The sequence below is a fragment of the Tachysurus vachellii genome, chromosome 10, assembly GCF_030014155.1.
Source record: "Tachysurus vachellii isolate PV-2020 chromosome 10, HZAU_Pvac_v1, whole genome shotgun sequence".
Classification (NCBI taxonomy): domain Eukaryota; kingdom Metazoa; phylum Chordata; class Actinopteri; order Siluriformes; family Bagridae; genus Tachysurus; species Tachysurus vachellii.
This window is the reverse complement of record NC_083469.1, coordinates 20,334,893-20,354,823: the sequence shown is the minus strand read 5'-3', so window position 1 is coordinate 20,354,823 and position 19,931 is coordinate 20,334,893. Positions and strand designations below refer to the sequence as shown.

Here is a 19,931-nt window from a genome sequence, read left to right as displayed (position 1 = left end):
CTACAGGTATAATTAAGCACATTAAAAGGGATATGACTGAAATCAGTAAAAATGTTTGTTTTCAACATTCCTTTTAATTAACAGAAAACTAAATTCTCAGTGCTGTACCTTGCGGACAATCGTGAGACGGGGATGTAAGTTGGCGAGACCCCCAGGGGGCAGAGTTGAGCAACCTGTTGTGAACTGGAGAAAGGCTTTCCTCTCATCTGAGCACATTCCACACAGCACCCGCACGAAGCGCAAGAAACCAGGGCTGTATATGTGGTGGAAAATAGGGTGTTAAACATTTCCATTTAAAGCGTTTCCATTTAAAATATATTATGAAAATGTATCATTGCTTTGTTAAATTTTATAGAATTTTTTTAACCCCATAAGTGAAGCAAATGGCACACCTGTCCCGAGTGTAGCCCAGTTTGGGCTCTGTGTAGCTGACAATGTCCTCAGCGGTCCAGGATGGAGACTGATTCCCACACAGGATCATCTGGACCTCTTTATGACTAAATGAGCTCAGTTTCTCCATAGGGAATACTCTGTTAAAGCCCTCTGAACCAAACACCACAACACAACCATTTAGCAATGCATCAGATCAAAGAAAGAGCATAAAAATATGGAGATGTGCAATGTAGCTGTAGAAACAGCCAATTTATATTTGAGCTTTACAGTATCATTTGGTACCAAAAAATTCTAATCATCTTCTAAGTAAAAGTGAATGTCGTCCAACAAATCCCTTGCATTTTCCCTGACCACCATGATCTCATAATTTCTCTCATATTTGACCTTAGAGCAGAGCTGCAACAACTATCTGCCCATAAGGAAAGTTAACTGGACAATACATATTTTTAGTTTGTTTTGTACTCTCGGGTTCTCTTAGACAGATCAATCTGTGAGAACATCAAACATCCACGTACACCAGGTTCAGGTAATGAAAGGCTGCATACATTGAAGACTTCTTACCTCTGAAGGCCTCCATTTGCTTCTGTATCCCGATGTGCATACAGAAGTCAAACATTAACTCCACATACTCCTCTGCATTGTCCAAGGTCACCATCTAATTAAACACATACAGGTTTTATTATGCTGCATAAACCTGTACAGAGTTCCCGACAAAGTCAAAAGCCGCTTGCCAGAATCCTTCATGTGTTCCCGTGTGCGCACCCCATATGGATACAAATGGATGTAAGATTCTACATAATGTTAGCATGCTAGCTAAAACAAAAGCTCTCTTCTCTTTTTTTAATCATTTCAATGTGCTACTCGTGCAGTACTTCAAAGTGAAAATACAAGCTGTCCGTGCTATTTGGTTCAAAGCCAACTGGAGTGCCGTCCCATTTGAGAACCAAATCGTGCAAAGCTATCAAAACGAATAGGTCAAACTGAATGACCTACCTCATCCTCTCCATTGGGTTTAAGGTCCACTTCGGAGAACCCATGCACTTTTGACGAAGGACAGAACTGAAAATTTAACCTACAAACAAAAAAAGCCAAATTAAACTTAAAAAGTTTTACTCTAAATACATTTCACAATAAACACATGGGCAAATGCAAAAAGCTGTGTTCTTAAGTAATTTCTGAAATTAATAACTTACCCCAGATCTTCCACACTCAACGGTGGGCCTGAGCCCACTGGGTTCTTCAGCATGAGTCCCTGTAGCCGTGTGTTCTTCTCATCCTCTGAGAAGCTCTTATTGCCCAGTATCTGCCTCCTCTTTACTGCCAGCTCCTTCATCTCCTTGAGGAAACGTGCTCTGTGAGGATTTACCAGCTCAAAGTCCTCCCAGGTTAGGATGCCATGATACCAGGCAGGTGGTTTGGGCTTTGGTGGGTCCAAGATGAATTCAGATTTAGAGTCCTCATCAAAGCTGCCCATCAAATATGGTTCTTCCTCAGTGGAGGCCTCTGAATGGATGTCAGAGAAGCGGCGGTCTGAATCTGAGCGTGTCTCATACAACAGTTTGCTCATGTTGCTCTTGATGTCACCCATACAGAGCAGCTTAAAAAAAGGTTGCGAGACAGGCAGGTCCACCAGCCGGTTGTCCTGTATGCACTTGGCCAGAAAGATGCCTAAGAAGTGGAAGAGCTTGGCAATTCGCTCCAGCTCATCACTATCTTGAGGAAAGGGTGCAGGAAAAAGGCCACACGAGCGCTGTACATAGTAGCCTGGTGGTTTTAGGCCACCACCGAGATCCACCTGACCAGCACAAAAAAAATAGTGAAGATTAGATTTCGGAACTCTGAGCCTAAATTCAGAAATAAACATGTGAAAAATGTTAAAAGTAACAGAGTGAACTAACTTGGCGGGATTCGTCATCGGGAAAATCGTCATCACAGAGCCAGATCCCCAATGAGGTGCGCTGAAACTCTGCTGCCACAAGGGCATAGAACTCTAGTGTGGGACCCAATCCAGTGCCTTCTTCTCCCTGGAACTCCACCTGTAGGAAAACCACAGAAAGTTCAAGTTACCGCTAGATACTGCCATTTTTGTTTTACAAAACAAGGCACTGAATAGGCTTTCCTACATTTTAGTGGGTAACATTTTAAATACAGACAGGTGACAAAGGAAGAGGCAGTTTGAATAGATGTGATGGTCCAGTGCACCTCGGCATACATTGTAACGCTGTCTGGAACTGTATTAGAGGGATCGTTCTACTGAAAGATATATTTGGGGTTTTAATAGTGGCAAAGAAAACTATATATATATATATATATATAATAATTACACTGATTCAAATTGTTCCACTGGGTGAAGATCTGGTGAGTCATTTATCAGAAGTTGTGTAGAAAATAATTATTATGCACATACTCCATTCTAAACTGATCTGCATACAAAATGCCCCCCTTTAATCAATCGCCTGTCTTTAAGGTGACAATTTCCTGCAACTATGGTCATTTTATTAGTTGTTTGTTAATGTTAATGCAGTGGATTCTCTCTACCTCAAGTACAGACTTCCGGTCAGCATGGATGTGCATGACACTCTCGGCCCACTCCATCATGCTCTCTCCGCGTGGTACTTTGACACGCTCATGTTTGAGGCGACCAACACGGAACTCTCCTGGTTCGTCCCGCCTCACTGTAGTGGACGGACGTGTGCGCTCCATGGTTGCCTCCCTTCGGTTTTGGAGCCACACTATTGCCCTGTTGCAAACACAAAGTAGAATCAGTTTACGGGAATATATGCATTTACATCTCTATTGTGCTGAAACTGAAAACCTACGGACCTCGAGGCTCCAAATGCTGTGCAGGTGAAGAAGAGCTGCCGGGTCTCAAAAGGGATTAGAAAAGGGCACTTGCTGGTTAACTGTTCACACCAATCTGGAAGGGCTCCACTGGCCAAGGCCAGAGGCTCCTGGACAGACATGAGTATTAATTAATGCTTTTGTTGATTTAATTTTTAGAAGAAATAACATTTAGCAAAATTTATGCTGACTATAAAAATGTTCATAAGTCAGTGTTGGCTGTCGTCTGTTAAACACGTTTTTCAGTGTCCAAATACAAGACAGATTAAGTGCTAGCATCAGCATGGCGATCGGTAAAGATGTGTTTCATTTCCAATAAAATCACAAGACTCTTACCTCAATTTGTTGCAGTATTTTGGTTGTAATTTTTTTGCTGGTGAACTCCTCAGGTGATGCATTGAACTGTAGATCATCCAAATCTGCGTAAAAGATTTTCAAACAAATAAAGCATAAATCGGTCGTCTCATGTAGAATTGATCAACATTTTGCCTTCCTGCAAGTTTAAAAAAAAAAACTCTCTTTCTTTAAAATTAAACACTCCACCAATTACAGACAGACAAATGAATTATGCTTTCCTTATTGAATCCACTCTCTGTTGAAATCCATATTCAAAAGGAACTAGAATCTCTAAATACTTAACAGGACCACACTAAAAAGTCTGTGTACAATGCTGCTATTGTACTCTGTGATGTCAGGGAGATGAGATGAGGCTTACCCTCCTGCAGTGTATGGCCAACCGCTGGCTCACCTCCGATAATGTAAAGGATGCGCAGCAACTGCAGCACATCCTCAACACCACAGGCGCTCTGGGCTGAGCCAGCTTTGGCCTGTGGCTGCTCACGTGCACCACTTAAGATGTCACAACTCGGTGTGGTTGCCAGAGAACCTGACCCAAGTCCCGAAGACCTGCATCCCCGTTCACAGAAATCCTGGGGAGAGGAGGGGATAAAAAAATAAAATCAATCATAAAGAGATCAGCAATCGATCTCCCCCACCTATTATAATCTAACAGCTACCACTAAACCAGCAATACCAGGTGAATGTACAATGCACTTGTTGCATTCTCAAAATATGAAAAATGGTAACTGTACAGATACTGTAACAAGTGTCTAAACAGAAAATGCAAATACAGAATAGACAAAAGTACCTACATACACACACACACACACACACAGAGACACACACACATATGATGCCATTCTATACCTTGTATGCAGCTATGAGCTGCGAACAATTTCTGTTTTTCCTAATACTTTTATTAGTGCCGGTTAATTTCCAGTGCCGCAGGAAAGTTGAGTCTGCATTCTTCTGCATGTAGGTTATCAAGTCATTCTTTGGTAATTCATCTGTGCCAAGGTACTGTTCCACATGCTCTACAGACCAGCAACCCTACAACAGGAAGAACCAAATGTTGGTCTTTCCTGATTGTAAGTCTCGCGCAATACACATGCATTACAACAGGCCTAACCACTAAAAGGACCGTGCAATTACCAAGAATTAGTCACTCAGGTCACTATTTATTCCCTTTAAGAGGCTCCTAGCTACAAGGTTAGTAATGACTGAGACAGTCTTCTGACAGCCACAGGGAAAAAAAAGTCACAGGCAGTTTTTTAATGAATTGGAGAGAACGAGTGAAAGAGATAAGGAAAAGGAGAAGGTAAAAACATATTATTACCATCTTCCCGCTTTCTTTGTCTTTGTCAGAGTCCTTTAACTCTCTGTACATGATCCTAGAAAAAAAATAAGCATATAGCTATTGTAAATGATAACATTAGATGTACACAAGCAACATGGTACACAAACAATATTGTGAGAGTACACAGACGTAAGGTGAGTGCGTAACTCACGTATACGTCGGCTCCCAGATGCGCCGAAGCTTGTCGGATTTGATGCTGCCGTTACAGGAGAGCTGCAGCAGCTTTTGGACATAATAGAAAATGGTGGATTTGTAGTTATTGAGAGGTAGTTCAACTTCCCGTGTGGTTCCCAAGCCTGCCACCTTCAATATAAGAGCCAGATGGGGGGAAGGAGCACATTCCACCTCCTCCAGCACCTCTGAACGAGGTGTACCTACAAGACAAAAAAACCCCATAATGAACTTGCACAATCATACAAGCAAGACACCAAGAGGGGGGGGTCAGTTACATACCTGTAACAAAAGGAAACACTCGCATGTTAATGTTAAATAAAAAGTATACTTCAGTCATGCATTCCGTAATACATAACGTTTTCAATTAGAAATGCACAAAAAGTTAAGGGGTAATGATGAAAATCAAACGAGTCGCTTTAAAAAAAAAAAAAAAAAAAAAAAAAAAAAAAGCATGCACAACAAAGATCGATGCTGTAAATTTTACTAGAAAAAGATGGGTACCTGGTGTAGGGATTTCCAGATCTGTGGTTTGCTGGACGTTTGTCCGGCCTGGTCTGGGGTCAAACGCGGGGACTAGAGCAGAAAACTGTCGTTTCAGCACAAAGTCATCATCCCATGTTCTACGCCGACCCCCTTTGGTTTCATATTCCTCTTCTTCCTACCAGGCCACCATTACAAATTTGTGTTGACAAGATGCTTCAGCATAACAAACACAAACATGCAATATAGACCTTTTCATCTCACCACAAACATGCTTTTCACAGGAACCATGCTGACAGTCAATAACATTCATTTGTATAGAAGACAATCATTTCCCAAAAGCAAGAAAATAATTAAAATATTTCAAAAACAAAATGTACTTCCATTACCATGAAACAAAAACAAAATTTCAAGAACTAAGGAGTGGCACTGTACTATTATCAAAACTACAACAAGTTTTACCCTATGTATATGAACGTGGTAACCAAGGTTGACCCTGGACCGTACCAGAACTTCCTCATACTCCTGGTCCTCCTGATTGTCGTCCTCGTTCTCATCGTCATCGTCGTCCGGTTCAGGTAAATCTTCCTCATCGTCCAGCTCTGCAAGCAATGTGTTTGCCCTACAGCTATCCAAGAAATCTGTGGAAGAATTAAGAAAACAGGGAAAGGGAAAACATTCAAAATCTAATTCTAAAGAGAAGTAGACAGAAAGCAAAACCATGCAATAAGTAAGTGTGTTTAGAGGTAAATAGCAAAATGAAGGCAGGGAGCATCAAAATGGAGTGCAACATAGATAAGTGAGCAACAACAGAGGCAGAAGAGGAAATGTTTTGGTAGGTGAACAAATCTAGCATGGCCTACCATAGAGTGAAAACTCAGCCTCCTGACCTGTGTCGCTCTCGCTAGATGTGGAGGTCAGGCTGGTCGTCAGCGTGTTACTGAGCAACTGACCAACAGACAAACCTGTAGTAGTGGCTGTGGCTACGTTATTGCTGCTGGTTACTATGGAGGTGGACATTGTAACAGTGGAAGTGGTACCAGTGGTGGTAAGGTTAGGAAAGCTCTGTGCACCCATGAGAGGAGAGGCTGCAAAACACAAAAGCAATTATGCTATTAGTTTATTAAAACAAACAACAAAAAAGACGGCGTGTTTAAGGCCAAACTGGTTCACATGCATATTCCTTTCTTTGTAAAGCAGCAAACAAAATAAACAGTTAACGTGTCACTGTTTGGTTCACTTCTGTCACAAATAGCAAATCCGAGGTCAGAATTGTATTCCTACTGCAGTTAACGTGCCATTAATAAACTTCATGTCAACCAACCAAAAGTTCTGTTTTGTCTACTAATCTACAATACTCCGTTAGACTGGTAAATCATTTTGAATGTAAGGAACAAGTTTTGATTTGAGATGCAGCCCATGATAAACAATAATCATGACCATGGCAAAAAGTTTTAGGAGAGACAGAGCTCAGTGTGTTTAAAGTTGATGAAATATTTTACAGTTCAACTTGAAACCTGATGGACAGGAACGTACTGGCTCTGATGTGCTATCTAGTGAATGTCACTCTTAAATCTTTTGGATTCGGAAAAGAATCCAACACGTGTGGGAACGAGGCTGCCCTAATTGCTGCTGCACTTCCCTTCTGCACATGCACGCTAAATCAGGCATCGAATACAATCCAGACCCCTTTAGTTTGAATGGACTGTTTCTATGACAACACAACACACTTCCTGGTAGACTGGTAAGTCAGTGGAAGGAATAAGCCTTTGGTTATAAATTACATTACACATATGCATATTGCACACATGATAAACATGTTCAAATATATATCAGTCCAATAATATATATATAAAAAAAAAAGTTTAGGGGTTGCAGATATTATGCATGGCTTCAGCAATTACACACAGTCAAACAAGCTTTGTACATCTAATGATGTCAGAAATGTAGTCATGCATTTTTAGCATCAAGCAGTTTTATCATTAAATTTCATCAGCTTTTGCCAGTTAGCTTGCTACAAAGTTAGCTAGAGGGGCAAGGCCACACTATAGCTGCATGGCTTGACAGCGCAGAAACAAGCTAAATCGTATAATAGTAATTAATCAAATTATTCTAGTACCACTTAGCAACAAGCTGTGCCCGTCAAACCCACCGTTACACATCCCTGTTATGAAGTTGTCCGGTCAAAACAGTGCAATTCCTCAGGCATAGTTTTCCCTAGTTTCTAACATCAGTGGAGTATAGTGAAACTATAGTGACTAAAATGTGATGGAACAATACTAGCAGCCTGGCAAGCCATGGCTACTCACCGGACGCAGCTGCAACGTTGCGGCCAATTGTGTTGGTATTGTTGTCACTGCTGCTGCGGCTCAGGTTCATGTTGTTGGTGGCGTTGGTGCGTGCCATGTTGGGAGCGCGGCGAACAAAGGATTCCATGAGACTGGCTTCACGCGATGACAGGTTAGGCACACTGGCACTAGAACTCATAGGTGCGCCAGCTGCAAGCAGTGAGCTGACTGAAAGGCGAGCGCCAGTGCCTGGGCCAAGGGGCCTCTGAGACACCGCAGCCTTGCCAGATGAATCAGAGACGGAGCTGACATCAGGTGAACTGACACTAACTGGCCCCACAGAGATGGCTGTTGATTCACTCTTAGGCTCAGCACTCTCACTGGAAGCAGAACCACCTTCGACCGTGGAGAGAACCACAAGGGGCTCCTGTCCCTCCGTGCCCATAGGTCCACCCCCCTCAAGTGTGCCCTGCTCAGAGAGGCCCTCAAGCCTGCGAGCAGAGCCAAAGCCGATATCGCTGCATGCTGAGCTGCTGCTGCCCTTGCGACCAGAAGATACCGATGAAGGACCACCCCTGTCCGGACAGTTGTTTTTGGCCAGGCTGCTCCAGGGAGTCGGCGGGCCTGCAATAGCGCACGAAACAGTTTTGGGTGACGGTGCCGACTCGGGGTCGTACCCCGGAGCTAACTTCAGGTCAAATTTCCCTTCCGCACCCATGCGGTAGGAGTTCGAGCCACCAGCATCCCAGGTGACATCAATCCAGCCTGGAAGAGGATGGGAGGGAGGGGGTACATGAACAAGTGAGACCCAGTCAAGGGAACCAAGAAAGACAGCAGTGAGTCCAAGATGGCAGCACTGCTCCACACTACAGAGATTGAACACTACTCAATTTCAACCTCTTCTCCTTTACATTACAACCATTTTTGATTGTTTGGATGGGAATACTCAAACTACAGAGTGTAGTGTCAGTGACTACAGTTGTAGTCTTGCAGTATAAATAAAATGTAAAAAAAAAAAAAAAAAAAAAAAAAAAAAAATGCAATAGATGTGTAAAACGAAGCTAAAATGTCCTTTTCCATCAAGTGCAAATCACCCTGACTAATTTACCAAACTTAAAGACTCGCAGTCTACTGGGGCAAGAACACAAAGTAGAAGATTGCAGGAGATTCATGAGTGATGCCTGTTAGTTTGGAGGGGGGGGAGAGTTGCAAATAAAAACAAAAATTGACAGGACACGGCAACCTGAATAAGAAATAGAAAAGTCGTATAGTTCCCCAGGAGTTAAAAGACGATGGAATAATTTGTATTTTAAATTGATATGCTGAACGGTTCAATTGAATGGACAGCACAAGTAAGGCATGTTACGCCCAGTAAACAACTCTCAGAAGCTCTCATATCACTCTGTTCCAGCCCCTACTGCCTGGAGGTCACAATGTTTTAGTGAGGAGTCATCCTACATTTTATACCCATGCAACATAGACAAAATCTTCAAAAAGTGTATACGGTCTAAGCAACAAATACACAAAACTCAAACTGGATATGATTTTCATATAGCGGCGCCTTGATTCGACACATTTGACAGCAGAAATAATACAGGAATGTATTATTAGTTATTACATTTCCTACATAATTTAATAAATTAACAAGAACAGGAACTTATGAATAGAATTTTTAATTATTAAACAATAACTTCAAGAGGTTGTACGATCAATTCAGACTTTTGTTAGTTACACACTGCTACGAATTTGAACTTTGGCTTAACGTTCACTGGCGCGACTAACAAGATGCTTGACTGAAACATGGAGCTTTTCCCATTCAGCTGGCCTGGATGCGCTTTTGAACCCTGTGTTCTCCACTAACCAGAGCAGCTGTGGAATTAATAACCAATGAAGACCATTCACTATAAAATATCAATCACCCAATCCTCAGTCCTGAGTAAGCCTCACCAACACTTCCCTCAGACAGTCCACACTCCCTGTACGTCCCTCTACAAAGTACATACATGCTCAGTTAAAATGTAAAATCTCACCAGGTTCACCAGAGGACTAGAAAACTCAAAATAAAATCTTAATGCAAGCATGTACATGCTGGAATGTTGAAAGCCGCAGGTCCTTAAAACTAAAGGAACAACTACTATTCGATATAAGAGGCGATGTTTATTAATAGTTTTAAAATGTGGAGTAACTCACAGTAACTGCTGCATGGTGTACCTGTACTACACCCTGTAATATTCAAATTTAATCACAGTATTGTGCACAAAAATCCAGCAAATATTACCAACCGGCGTAGCTGAGATCATTACAAACAGCGCTGTTTTCAGTAGGAAAATAAAGGCAACCTACATCCTGTGTCCCAGGGCAGTGGAATACAGAGGAAAATACTATTTTAGCTAATACTTTTAATCATACATGAGCTCACAGAAGCCCATGGCTAGTTTGTCTTGTCTCGAACTGTCTCAGGAAGAAAGAATACCTTGATTGATCTGCTTAAAATCATATAAACATGCAAACGAGTTGCATTTAAAAGAGTTGATTTAATTTTTTATCCCTGGTGTTATCCCTCATATTAGTGGCATTAAATAAATATTAGACTGTCACAGTTGTGCATGCTTTTTCATGACCGCATTACTGAGCACGATTATCTGAAAAGGCCTAAATATGGATGAAAAAATATATACTCAAATAATTAAAATGTAAACATAAGTCTAACGTCACAATGAACACTTACAAAATTAAGGAAAATGTACAAAGGATAAGGTACAAAATGAAATAAAATGTAAGAAATGCTTAATAAAGTGTAATAAAATAGTGCCAAGTGTTAAATATAAAACATACATAAATGGTCTTGCATGATTTGCAGACGACATTGGTCTGACTAAAAAACTGCCATACTGGCGAGCTGACTTTTCCTCTTTTATTTACAATGTCCTCGCTCGCTGCGGCTCATTTTCTGCTCATCAGTCGTCGGTTACTAAAGAGGAATCCTGCAGACCAGCACGAGACAACGATATGGCGCAACCAAACATGATACTGTTACATGATTGGCTGTTAGCATGTCACTCCCTAGGTTGCTAGGTTACCAGAGAGCAAGTGCTCTCTGGTAATTTTAGTCGAACGAAAGCATTTTAGTCGAACGAAAACTATACACACTGAGGTGCATGACCAAAGACCTGATTCAGCCTTGCAGCTCAGATAAGGAGACTGATACTTTGTCTAAGAGTCAACACAAGATGGACATCACTAAATAAAGCCCAGATCTCAGATAGTACACTGGGCCACTGAATATCCAGATAGATTCTCAGTTATCTTACTTAGCCAAGTAGTCCAACGGCCAGCGTCAGCTGAAAAAGTCTGATCCTCTACTAAATTAGTCAGAGTGATGTTGCATCAGGGAATTCAAATGTGGTTAACAACTCCTAATGTAGACGTTTAACCACCATCCACTAGAGGCTGCTTTATTAACACAAGAGCTTCTGAGAATTATGGAAAGGTGTACCAACAGAAGGATGGAAAAGAAAAAAAAAAGAAAAAGGAAAAAAAAAAAAAAAAAAATTGTATTTGGGTCAGTCTCTGAATTAATTAGTTGCAGTCTTTCTCATACCGGCATTTAACAGTGCAGGTTAGTTATTTTGAGACATCCTCTTAGCCAGGCTGGATTCATTCGGATTTTAAAGCAGTCCAATTCGATGGCATATTTTGAAATACTGAACAATTAGAGTAACAGGACAGATGGCTGTACCGTGTTCATGTACAACATGGACAGTTTTGCTCAGAAAGCTCCACAACAAAATGCATTAGTCACAACTTATTTTCTTTAAATAAACTGGTGCCATATTTAAATATCCTGCAAGATGTTCAGTGCAGTGAAAAGCATTTACTATATACACCACAAACCTTAGCTAGAATGTAAATCTATACAAAATATTTTGTTTAGCTATGTTTTATTGTGCAACGAACAGATCTAATATCTGCTGCTCTAACAGTATATTCAAACTAAAGCATCCACAATTCTCACCATTATGGGCCTCTCCAGTCACAGTGCCCTCTCCAGAAGGGTTGCCATCCTGATCCCGCCACTTCCAGTCAATGCCACGCACCACCCGAGCCCCTGGGACTATGTACTTCATTACCTGAGAGCGGAAGAGGCGGCGTTGTCGACGCAGATTAGCTTCTGCCTCCTTCACAGCTTTACCTAATCAGCAGAGATAAGTGAATTTGGGCAAATGCACAGTTCAATACTCATTTCTACTTTTTCAAGACACAAAACAAACAAAAAAAAGTTACATACTGCAGAATGCACCGATTTTCTTGTTATAATGGCACATCATATACACATGGATATTTTTACATATTAACAGAAAAATACATTAAACTCCATCAGTTTCTCCAAGCCTGCATTTATTATAAATTCGGTAAGCATATGTATCGGAGCGCCAAGCTGCGAGGGCTAGACGACTGGGTCAGAACGTCTCCTATACAGCACGTCTTGTGGGTAGGTCCCAGTTTACAGTGGCCAGTATTTATGAAAAACGATTCAAGGAAGAACAACTCTTGAACTGGTGACAAAGTTATGGGCAACCAAAACTCGCTGTTTATGGGAAGTGAAGGCTCGCCTTTCTGGTCCGATCCCAAAGAAGTTAAGGTGACAAATTGCTGAAATATGAATGCTGGCTATAATAGAAAAGTGTCAAAACAATAGTGCGTTGCACCTTGCTGCATATGGCTGTGTAGCTACAGACCAGTCAGAGGGCCCATGCTGATCCCTCTCCACCACTACAATAGAGACCATGAGCATCAGACCTAGACCATGGAGCAATGGAGGGAGGAGGTCTGGCTTGATAATGTTTTCTATTGGCATCATGTGGATGGTGTAGCTGCCAATTTGAAATGTACTACCTAAACATTGTTGCAGACCATAGCAATGGTATTCACTAATGGCAACAGACTCTTTCAGCAGGATAAAGTTTCTAGATGTGCTGAACAAACAATTATGATCCATAGAGCCCCTACCTTGCAACTGACAGGACTTAAAGGACCTGCTGCTAACATATATTGTTATCGGTTTCTCTGGCAAGAACACTGTAGAACAAATGTTTTGTAACAATTAATTTAGCTGTTTCACCTAACTAGAGAATTAGGAACAACTCAAGCAATTTGGCGGACAAAAATGGCCATTTCTTACCAAGCTGGTCTTCACAAACGCCAGTGACCGTGCCGTAGATCTCCAGTCCTGACAGAGAGAGGTAGTGTGTTTGTCCACTTGCATTTTTCCCCATCTGTTTAATACGAATGTGTCTCCAGCCATGCTTCTCATCTTTGGATGGGTCCAAAGGCCATGTAGCAGTTGACCTAAGATGAATCAAACACACATGCCATTAACACAGTACAAGAAAACACTGCATCAATCCAAATTGGACACAATTTGTCCAAACACAAAGCAACGTTTAAATGATTTAAACAGCATTTAAGGGTGATAACTATGTGAAAGAGTTTGATTCAAATAGTCTAAACTAAAACGTGCCCCAAAATTAACTCCTGAGAAGCCTGCAAGATGATTTAAAAATGAGGAGGGCCAGTGTGAAACCTGACTGTCTATTGTGTTGCAGTTTTTCATCAGGTTCCTAAATGGCACAACTCTGAATCTCCCAACATTCGAATTAAATATTTAAAGTTTGAACCCAAACAATGCTGGATTCAGAATAAGGAGTCCAAAAATACATGGCCCTGCTCTGTGGGCATAGTGACCCAAAAGTCTGTTACCTTTTACTACCTATACATATGGTCGCTGTCGGGCGAAAACCTCCTATGTCCAGATTTTGTCAATTTCATATTTTTTCACATATCGATGCTATTGGTCAGTGCCCACGTGTTATTTTAAGTTATTAACCAATCTAAAGTCTTGAAAATAGCTTGAGCGCAAATCTCTTAACTCCATTGGACACTTCAACTGTCTGAGAAATCTCGTAAATCCACCTCTTCTTCACTCCACGGGAGAGCTTCGCGGCACTGCATTATGTGTATTGCATCACTTATAGCTCTTAAACCTTTAAAATAGAGTTTAGGAAGATGTATGTAACTCCAGTCATTAGCTTTGGTTAACTATTGAAGCCTTGTCTCTTGTCAAAAGGCTCAATGTGACCGCAGACTTTATTGAACACCGCTGGCAGCAGCGACGTCTGTGTCCGTACCGTTCTTATCGATGACAGCATAATCTCGTATCTCCCTGCTCCCAAGTCATAAAGCTTGTATCTCCGATAAAACGTGACTTTGGGAAAATGTTGTGTTAATGTTGGTACACAACAGTATGATAGCAATATAAGGTAATAACTTTAACGATACAATGTTTAATAACTCAAAAAAAAAATTAATAACTCAAAAAATAAATTTCCTGAAAAATAATTGTTTTGGAGATACGAGGATTCCGCCCAAAAGCGACGATATAAAAGTATAGCTACGACTCCACGCCATGTAGATATACCCACTTGAGGCATGAACATCAGCTCAAAAAGATATTGTGGCCTGTTTCAAAAGGTTCTCAGTACAAACATAACCACCAGAACAGTATGTAGCATATTTCCGTTATATAGTTCATGTTTTGTCAACACCTGTAACACAGCCTTTAACTTGACAAGTGAGCAAAAAAAAATAGAAAAAAAAAAAAAAGATGAATAAATAAGTCACCCTACCCTGGCTCATTGAGGCTGCCATCGTCTACATGGGTATAAAGTGTCATCCAGTTTTGCCCGTCCTTAGACACCTGGAAAACCCAATTTCGAAGGGCAGAGCGACCGTAGCCACGGGCATGCCGTAGTGTGTAGGCTGAGGGAATAACCCAGAGGCCCAGGTCAACAGCAAACCAAGCATTTTTGTCATCATTGGTATGGCAGTTGAGGGCTGAACTGTCTCTGCTCAAAATGTCCTCTAGACGCCCATAAGGAAGATTCCTGCCCTCCGATGAGGTCACTACCACCAGCCCATAAGCTGCAGGGTTCACCCACTCATATGCAGTCCTGAAAAGGAAGCGGTTCAAAATTACACACGGCTCAGGATAACGTGTACTGGAGACTTCAAACACACAATTCTGAATTTACCCTTGACTGTAGTTTAGCTCTTTTTATTATTATTATTATTTTTATTTATATAAACTAATATTTGCACGGAACAGCTACACACGAAAATATCCTTAAAATCATGTGACAATATTCGAACCTATTAATTTATTGACAGAGTTGATTGTAAGTTTCCTTTGTTATAACACTGAAGTTCTTGAAGATATGAATACTAAGGCAATTATATGCCCGGGTTTTTCACAAAAGGCAAAAATTTACCCCCTGTGAATTACATTTTTATGCAAACATTTTAAGGGTTCTTCTACCTCCCTTTTCCTTGGCACATGTAGAGGAGTTTTTTTTCTCAAAAGAAAAGATTTGAAAACAAAGTGCTTGTTACAGGCTAAAAATAAAGTGGTAGATTAAACTGGTAGATTAAATGCTCCTAAATTTCCAGGTGTTTTATATGCAGTATATACAAGAATACATGCAACGCTTCTTCCAGCAAGGTAGAAAAATGTTCCAAGCTCTATGCTTCATTTATTGAATGATCTTGAATGAAACGAATGCAACTTTCCACTTTCATTTAAGGCTATTTACATCCAAATTGAGAGAGCAGTGTAGGAACTGTAGCAGTGTCATTTATAGATAATATGCCATAATCTATACGTATTAATATTACCTGTCAGCCATGTTATCTGCATGGTAAAAGTGACACTACTATGTTTATTACTTAAGAACATTTCATTCATTTCTGTCAAATATCCTGGGGTGGAAACTCATCTCTCACTGTACTAACTACACTATAATTTACCAGAAACGGCAATATTTCAAAACAAACAAAAACAAAAATGCATCATAGCACTGAATGCAAGAAGATTCTCAGGAAAGGTTTTAAACGAGAGACTTACTTTGCATTTGTGCCGATCCAATACACGATGCCGTTCTCATCAAAGTCATGCTGGTGTCTAAAGGTGAAACTTTGGCCTTCTCTCAATTTCCTAACAAATATGAAGGAGGCCCTGTCGAAGTCGTACCACTGCTTTGCCACCTATTAGACCAAAGAAAGAGGTTTATTTTAAAATGCAAAAAAAAAAAGCAAAGCTAATAAAATATGTGAAGTAAAAGGACCCAAAAACAGCCTGAAATCCCATACCATCTTAAGAAGATACTGCTCCAGAGACTCCACAGTAGCCAGTGGCTCCATCTTGAGCATCCTGCCAGTCCGATCGATTAAGGCCGTCTCACCTGGAGCCCGCTCCAACCGAAAACGCAGCCTCCTGGTCAGGATCTTAAATCACCACATTAAATTACTTATTAAATTCACACACACACACACAGCACAGGGTTTCATTGTGAATGTTTTCATTATTCTAATGCATTGGGTGATCAAGATCATTTCTATATTATTTAATTGACACAATTATGCCATTTTGTCACTTTTGTGATCAACTCATCTATTCCTTTTAGGTGGTAGAATACGAAAAAGTTCACCTGCAAATTGTATGCTGAGCCAGGTGTGTCATACAAGTGAAGAGGTAGTCGTTCTATAGACTCGAGCACTGCTATCAATTTACGGATTAAGGCAACTGCAGGTCGGCTGAAACAAAATGTTATACACGTTTGGTAAAGCATATTTAAAAAAATAAGGAAAAAAATGGCTGTTTTTTGGGTTTTTTTGTTTTACCCCAAAGATTGTTTCCTACCTCTCATCATCTTCATTTTCACTGAATGCAGTTTTAAAGACATTTATCCTCTCCACCAATTGCTTACAATCATATTTCATATCAAGGTCCACACTCTGTAAAGCAAAAAAAAAAGTTACACACAGCACAGTAAAAGAAAACTAATGTAAATGTAGCCATATGTACTGCATACAGTCATCTGTAATCCAAAAGACTCACATTATTAAGAACAGTAAAAAGTGCTTGCACGAGGCCACTGCTGCACATTTCATAGGGAGAGATGGTGTTCTCATCCTTGAGAACCACGATCAAATTTTCTAAAGCAGTTTTCATGAGGTCTCTCCACGTGTTCTCTCCCTCGATACACTGCAACAGAACAGAGAGAAAAACATTCAAATTTTTTACATAAGCAACTAGGGTTGTGACAACAGCAACAATATACAAAAATTCTTGAAATATCATTAAAATAGATGCCAACAAAATGAGTTATTAGTTGGGTTTAAGCAAGAGCTGCTATAGTGAAGCATATTATTAAAAATCATGCTGTGCTATGTTTAGAATGGACATCTCAATGAGCTGATAATGAACAATGAAGTAATTTCTCTTTTTTAAAACTTTCTTCTGCTATCAACACTAATGCTATCAATTATGTACATTACAGTTCTTGGCAGTAAATATGAAATTATCTTTCTTTATTTCATATTCACCTGGTTTGGAATAAAAAAATAATACAAATATATATAAAATATTTTTAAATATATATTAAATAATTACATACATATACACACACAATATATATATATATATATATATATATATATATATATATATATATATATATATATATATATATATATATATATATATATATATATACATACATACATACATACATACATACATATATACATACACACACACACGCACATCTTGTCTGATTTAAGCATTTGATAACATACTCATGCTGGCCATTTATTTATTACACACAAAATAATTACTCAATAATGGTAGATCACAATAGTTGCAGCACTACAAAAGGCAAATTAAATACACAAACTCTTGCTCAAATGTTGTCTCAAAACATTGTCTCGTTGGGTTTGAATTTCAAAATTTAGTAAAAGAAAAGTCCGAAAGCCTGCCAATTCTGTTCGTGGATAATTTATTGTGATTAGAGAACATATTTCACTAGCAAAGTGACATGATCTTCTCACCTGTCTGTTAGTATGCAGCTCCCAGGCAGACTCAAGCTGAGTGGCAATGTTTCTCAAGGTGACGACGACTCCCCTGGGCATACTTTCTACCGCCTTAAAATGATCATCATACAAATCTCTTGCCATTGTCTTCACCTAGAAAAAAAAAAAAAAAAAAAAAAAAGACATCTTAAATATCACTTATACCTCAAAAGATTTGACCTTAACTTTGAATCGGGAGTACATATTCAAAACATATTCTCAAATGATCTTCTAGGCCGGTTTTTGGCTTAGAAGGGTTATAAAGGGAAAATTCTCCCGTGAAACCAGTGCCTTCTCAGAAATATCAGAAACACCACAAGCAAACAAGGACTGGCAAACGCCTACCTTTTGTTTTGTTTTCTCCAATTTAGATTTGAGCTTCCGTCCACGTTTTCCAGTCCAGCCAGTCACAAATTCTGACCCTGGAACAAATGATCAAGAGAATCATACATAATGGCCAAGAAGCAGAACTTAACTTAAACCACATAACTTATTACAACAAGGGAGTAGATATTTGCCCCAAGCTCACCAAGGGAGGTTTCAGCGGTGAAAGAGTGCTTGGTGCCTCTGTTGGACTCAAACACAAAGCCTGGCAGATCTTCTTTCAGGATGGTGGCCTGCTGACCATCTGAGTTATGAATGGCTATCTCACCCTCCTTTAGGCATGTGAGTGACCAGTTGCCCACTGTGAGTTTTGTTGGGCCCACTGTTGACAGAATGGGTTGGCTAGCTGTGACTGGCTTTACCTGACTTCTGGCACGCTGGAGCTTCTCCAGAAACTCACTCCGACTTTCTATAAAATCACACACATGTTCATTTAGTCAAGAGCTTTAAAAAAAAAAAAAAAAAATTCATTAACATTCTACTTGTCAATAAAGAGCATTAATACAAAAAAAAAAATCTCACCTGAACTGTCAGAGCCTCCCTCTGGACTGCCACTGGAGTACATAGTAGCCAATTTCCCATCCAAGATGAAGCGAAACCACCCGTTGCTCCCGTTTGAAAGCTCTAGAGCAGCAGCATCACTCCATATATACAAACAATCCCTTCCTCTTATAATGGACCAGTCCCGCCAATGGTATGGCTTGCCCTGCTGAATCTCTTTGGCATCTTCCTGGGGTTCATCCTCCTGAAATAATATATACTGATTTTGGAATTCAAGACCATTTACAACCAGAAAAATATTTTACTTTATATTTCTACAAGACAAAAGATTTAATTTTGACAGATGGCTGTTTACCTTCTCTGGTTTGGCTTCTTCCTCATTCTCATCATCTGAAGTAGGTCCTGCCAGAGTCGACACCTTATTGATTACCCCGAGTCTGGCCAACTGGTCCAAGAACACATCTCCTCCTTTATCAACAAGATCCCTTATGATCTGCAGTGCCAGCAAATGACCATCATCATCATCCTGTGAGGAAAAAGACAAGAGATTAAAATCATTTCCTCGTGCAATTTTCTAAATCAGCCAATCGGGTGGCAGAAGCACAATGGCAAATATTTTGCAGATATGGTCCAGCACGTAAGGCTGAGAAATGTTCAGACCAACCACCAGAATGGGAAGAAAATGTGATCTCTGATATTGTCTGTGCCAAACAGGCTGGTCTGATTAATGTCTAAAACTGCTGATATCCTGGGATTTTCACATAGACAAAATCCCTAGAGTTTTCTAAAGTGGTACAGTACAGAAAAAGAAAATCCAGTTAGCAGCAGTTCTATGGATGGAAAAGCTTTGTTAAGGCTCAAGTGGGCACAAGATCACCAAAACTCGATTTTCTGATGAATGTTGATTGCTGCTGAGGCACAAAGACAGTGGGATGAGAATTTGGTGTCAACAACACGAATCCATGAACCCAAACTGCCAACAGTCCAGGCTGGTAGAGGTGGTGTATTGGTGCAGGGAATATTATCTTGCCACACTTTGGGCTTATGAACACCAATAAGTAGGGTTGGGAACCGAGAACCGGTTCTTATTCAGAGCCGGTACTGTTTTTTAACAGGAACTGGAACCGTGCAGAATTTAAGTTTCGGTTCCAAACGCGGTTCCGATGCGATGACGGGCAAAGCGCTGGGAGCGGTCACTTTAAATAGCC

The 19,931-nt window shown here is 40.3% G+C and overlaps 1 protein-coding gene across 8 annotated transcripts in view; it reads right to left on the bottom strand.

The window, feature by feature from the left end:
* The window catches only part of hectd1 (HECT domain containing 1), a 31,997-nt gene that overhangs the window by 1,027 nt on the left and 11,039 nt on the right, over nt 1–19,931 (bottom strand). For 3 of the 8 annotated variants that reach the window (XM_060880204.1, XM_060880203.1, XM_060880202.1), the window contains 30 exons: nt 19,079–19,249; nt 18,745–18,967; nt 18,368–18,631; nt 18,184–18,260; nt 17,818–17,952; nt 16,826–16,972; nt 16,628–16,722; nt 16,416–16,521; nt 16,078–16,212; nt 15,833–15,972; nt 14,559–14,882; nt 13,055–13,221; nt 11,888–12,064; nt 7,894–8,637; nt 6,448–6,672; nt 6,047–6,225; nt 5,606–5,762; nt 5,082–5,304; nt 4,910–4,964; nt 4,441–4,623; nt 3,950–4,163; nt 3,571–3,653; nt 3,217–3,344; nt 2,932–3,133; nt 2,292–2,429; nt 1,587–2,188; nt 1,387–1,465; nt 955–1,048; nt 393–543; nt 109–253 (listed from right to left, as the gene is read on the bottom strand). In XM_060880204.1, coding sequence (XP_060736187.1) covers nt 109–253; nt 393–543; nt 955–1,048; nt 1,387–1,465; nt 1,587–2,188; nt 2,292–2,429; nt 2,932–3,133; nt 3,217–3,344; nt 3,571–3,653; nt 3,950–4,163; nt 4,441–4,623; nt 4,910–4,964; nt 5,082–5,304; nt 5,606–5,762; nt 6,047–6,225; nt 6,448–6,672; nt 7,894–8,637; nt 11,888–12,064; nt 13,055–13,221; nt 14,559–14,882; nt 15,833–15,972; nt 16,078–16,212; nt 16,416–16,521; nt 16,628–16,722; nt 16,826–16,972; nt 17,818–17,952; nt 18,184–18,260; nt 18,368–18,631; nt 18,745–18,967; nt 19,079–19,249 — 5,763 coding nt within the window. The remainder of the gene's footprint in view (nt 1–108; nt 254–392; nt 544–954; nt 1,049–1,386; nt 1,466–1,586; nt 2,189–2,291; nt 2,430–2,931; nt 3,134–3,216; nt 3,345–3,570; nt 3,654–3,949; nt 4,164–4,440; nt 4,624–4,909; nt 4,965–5,081; nt 5,305–5,605; nt 5,763–6,046; nt 6,226–6,447; nt 6,673–7,893; nt 8,638–11,887; nt 12,065–13,054; nt 13,222–14,558; nt 14,883–15,832; nt 15,973–16,077; nt 16,213–16,415; nt 16,522–16,627; nt 16,723–16,825; nt 16,973–17,817; nt 17,953–18,183; nt 18,261–18,367; nt 18,632–18,744; nt 18,968–19,078; nt 19,250–19,931) is intronic. The other 5 variants (XM_060880205.1, XM_060880207.1, XM_060880208.1 and 2 more) reach the window with 5 other exon arrangements.